The sequence below is a fragment of the Vicia villosa genome, unplaced genomic scaffold, assembly GCF_029867415.1.
Source record: "Vicia villosa cultivar HV-30 ecotype Madison, WI unplaced genomic scaffold, Vvil1.0 ctg.000903F_1_1, whole genome shotgun sequence".
Lineage (NCBI taxonomy): Eukaryota > Viridiplantae > Streptophyta > Magnoliopsida > Fabales > Fabaceae > Vicia > Vicia villosa.
In genome coordinates this window covers 376,956-381,346 of record NW_026705406.1, presented here as the reverse complement: position 1 = coordinate 381,346, position 4,391 = coordinate 376,956, and the positions used below count along the sequence as shown (strand labels likewise).

The 4,391-nt window shown below is 39.0% G+C and overlaps 1 protein-coding gene across 1 annotated transcript; it reads left to right on the top strand.

Moving 5' to 3' along the window:
• Positions 1 to 2,728: 2,728 nt before the first annotated feature.
• Positions 2,729 to 3,556, top strand: LOC131632085 (uncharacterized). Its single transcript, XM_058902854.1, has 2 exons — positions 2,729 to 2,988; positions 3,157 to 3,556. Exons 1-2 carry the CDS (start codon positions 2,729 to 2,731, stop codon positions 3,554 to 3,556), a joined length of 660 nt encoding a protein of 219 aa, XP_058758837.1.
• Positions 3,557 to 4,391: the final 835 nt, after the last annotated feature.

Below are 4,391 nucleotides of genomic sequence, written 5' to 3'. Positions count from 1 at the left end.
CGAGTTCGATGCCTGGGAAATTAACTCCCTTATTACTACATCAGTAAAAATAGTACACTTGCTATTTTACCGGTCAATATTCCTGCCTTTAATCCCTGCCTTTATTTTCTGTACATTATAACTGTTTATTTTCATTAACTGCGTGGTTAGTAAATTAGGGAGTGGCAACTAATAACTGAATATAGCTCACTAATTAAAAGATAAACTTTCTGAATATAATCACATGATTGGTGCACACACACACACACCTTTAGGGTAATCCCTCTTGTTGCCTGTTGCCTTTCGATTAAAAATAGTCAAGTACCTCGGATACGAGGATGCCTTAGCAAATGTTTCCCTCGGTTCATTATCATCATCAAAGATCATAGTCCTTTCGAGTTGCCTAAACGATGAAATGATCTTGTCCCTCGATGTTGCCTCGATAAATGATGATCGTCCCTGCGAATGCTAAGGTATCCTTAATGGTTGCCTAAAATGACTATTATATCCTTCCCTAAAGACTACCTGCCCTTTTTATGGTAGGGACAGTCTTATGGCGAACGATAACCCTCGATGACCCTTTTCAAATCCAATGAAAGGACTACTTGCTCTCTTTATGGTATGGATAGCCCTTTCGAACGAAAACTTAAAGAACAAGAAAGACAATCTTAGGGTAGGTAGCTTTTAACTGCTTGCTCACAATCAATTCAAAATTCAAAATGCTTTTCACACCTGCTTTTCAAATAATTCCCAAAAGGCTACACTTATTTACAAGTTAAAGTCCTTATTCAAAAATATTTTCTAATCACACACGACACTTTTCAAACAATTCAAACAAACAAGTGAGCTAAGCAATTAAGAGCCCATGGATAACCATGGATGCAAAGGGTTCTTACACCTACCCTTTGTATAACCTACCCCCGAACTCAAAATCTTTCAAAGGTCTTTCATGTTCTTTTTTACTTTCCTAATTGAATAAAATAAAAGTCGGTTGCGACTCTTGCTATCCGCACATTTCAAAAAGTCAGTTCTCCCACCGTATTACAGCTTATCTTTTTCTGAAAATGGTAACATCTAAAATACCCATAAAATCAATAAAAATTGTTTTTCAAAATTTGCACATACACCTTTTCTTTTATTTATTCCTAGAAGCAAAACATAAATCATGTGCAGATTATCTCTTGATAAACCCGTTGAAAACAATGATCCTAGGCCCTCTCCCAACTTTGAATACCTGTGTACGAAGCTGAAGAAGAGAGTAATGAAGAGATCCCTGAAGAGATCACCCGTCTACTTGAGCACGAGGAAAAGATCATTGAGCCGCACAAAGAGCCTTTGGAAGTAATCAATTTAGGTACTAAAGAAGATAAAAGAGAAGTGCGAATTAGGGCATTGTTAGAAGCAAGCGTCAAAGAGGAAATGGTTGATTTGTAAATAGAATATGTGGATGTCTTTTCTTGGAGCTAACAAGATATGTCTCGGTTGGATACCACTATTGTAGAGCACATATTACCGTTAAAACCAGAATGTCCGCCTGTAAAGTAGAAGTTGAGGAGAACTAACCCAGATATGGCAGACAAGATCAAAAAAGAGGTACAAAAGCAAATTAGCGCTGGTTTCCTCGTCACATCAGAATATCCTCAATGGTTGGCCAACATAGTGCCCGTTCCCAAGAAGGATGAAGAAGTCAGAATGTGTGTTGATTAAAGATACTTAAACAGAGCAAGTCCAAAAGATGATTTCCCGCTACCCCATATTGACATGCTGGTAGATAGCACTGCTAAGTTTAAAGTCTTCTCAATTATGGATGGATTCTCAGGTTACAATCAAATCATGATGGCACCTGAAGATATGGAGAAAACAACTTTTATGAAACCATGGGGCACGTTTTGTTACCGTGTGATGCCATTTGGTCTGAAGAATGTTGGAGCAACTTACCAAAGAGCCATGACGACTCTCTTCCACTGAAGTTGAAGAAATTGAAGTTTATGTGGATGACATGATTGCCAAGTCTGCATCAGAAGAAGAACATGTGGGGCACCTACTGAAGTTGTTCCAACGTTTAAGAAAATACAAGCTGCGTCTGAATCCAAGCAAATGCACATTTGGTGTCCGCTCTGGAAAATTATTAGGTTTCGTCGTTAGCCAAAGGGGTATTGAGGTTGATCTCGACAAAGTCAAAGCCATTCGAGAAATGCCTCCTCCAAGAATAGAAAAACAAGTCAAAGGATTTCTCGGACGATTGAATTACATCTCCAGATTTATATCTCACATGACTGCAACTTGTGGACCGATTTTTAAGCTTCTCCGCAAGGGCCAAGAATGTAAATGGACAGAAGAATGTCAAAAAGCTTTTGAGGATATCAAAGAATACCTGCTGGAACCTCCAATCTTAAGCCCTCCAATGGAAGTAAGACCTTTGATCATGTATTTGACCGTACTTGAAGATTCTATGGGATGTGTCCTAGGTCAGCAAGACGAGTCTGGTCTAAAAGAGTATGCCATTTATTACTTGACCAAAAAGTATATTGACTGTGAAACAAGATATTCACTACTCGAGAAAACTTGTTGCACTCTCGTATGGGCTGCTCGCCGGCTAAGGCAGTACATGTTGACTCAGACGACATATCTCATATCCAAAATGGATACAATCAAATACTTATTTTAAAAGCCTGCGTTGACTGAAAGAATTGCCCGCTGGCAGATGTTATTATCAGAGTACGACATCCAATATCGTGCCCAAAAAGCCATGAAAGGAAGTGTTTTAGCCAATCATTTGGCCTCCCAACCTATTGATGATAATCAATCTTTACAAGAAGATTTCCCAGACAAAGAGATCATGTATTTGAAATCAAAAGATTACGAAGAACCTTTACATGGAGAAGGACCTGATCCCGAATCCCGATGGGGTTTGATCTTTAATAGAACTGTTAATGCTTATGGTAAAGGAATTGGGGCAATCATTGTTATGCAACAAGGTTCTCATGTACCGTTTACTGCAAGACTGATGTTCGACTGCACCAACAATATGGCCGAGTCCGAAGCTTGTATCATGGGACTAGAAGAAGCCATTGATCTTAGAATCAAGATTCTGGATGTATATAGAGATTCTGCTCTAGTTATTAATCAGATCAAAGGAGAATGGGAGACCCGTCATCCTGGTTTAATTCCTTACAGAGATTACGCCCGAAGACTGCTAGCCTTCTTCAACAAAGTTGAATTCCATCACATACCTCGTGAGGAAAATCAAATGGCAAATGCATTGGCTACTCTAGCTTCCATGTATCAAGTGAAGTTTCCAAATGAAGCTCCTCAAATTACAATCATGCGCCTGGATAGGCCGACTCATGTATTCACTGCTGAAGCTGTCACAGATGACAAGCCGTGGTTTTATGACATCAAAATCTTCTTACAAAAACAAGAGTACCCACCTGGGGCATCTAGCAAAGACAGAAGAACATTGAGAAGATTGTCTGGTAATTTCTTCCTAACTGGAGATGTGCTCTACAAAAGGAATTTTGATATGGTATTGCTCAGATGTGTGGATAGACACGAAGAAAACCAATTAATGCAATAAATCCATGAAGGATCTTTTGGCACTCATGCCAACGGACATGCAATGACAAGAAAGATACTAAGAGCGGGTTACTATTGGATGACAATGGAATCTGACTGTTACAGATATGTGAAGAAGTGCCACAAATTCTAGATCTATGCTAATAAGATCCATGTGCCTCCGACGCTTCTCAATGTTATATCCTCTCCATGGCCTTTTGTCATACCCTAATTTTTGACCCCCCTGAGATGACATATCTTCAGGATTTTTCATCAGGTCAAGACAATTGCCCAGAGCAGTCATTTCTCCATCTGGTACCTAATCGAGGATGCTCAAAGACAAGAAAGCTTAGGCAAAGGATCAATCAATACAAAGACTAGTCTCTAATACAATCATGGGACTCAAAAGCCTCATTATTACACCTATGATTGATTAAGACACCCAGTCATCTAAGTACAGGATTACTCATATCAACAGACTAGGGTTTGGAGCCTATCAAGGACTGAAATCAGGGATCACATTTGGGAAACCCTAAAAAACCTCAGAGGGTCATTCAAAGACATCAATCATCTTCAAATAACTCATATTACAAGGTCTACTGGACATCACACTTCAATTCAAAGTCTACAGTCATTACTTTCACATGGTCGACAAATTAGGGTTTTGACCTAATTCACCAAGATAGTTGACTTCTGAATCAGGGCATGAATCCAAAACTCAAGACATGATTCAAGGATCTCTACTACCTCCATATAATCCATTTATATCATCCATTTGTGGAGAAGATCTTATTTCTACACAAAAGCCCAAAAATTCACTTTGTCAGGAAAAAGTCAACTGTGAAGGATCATCATTG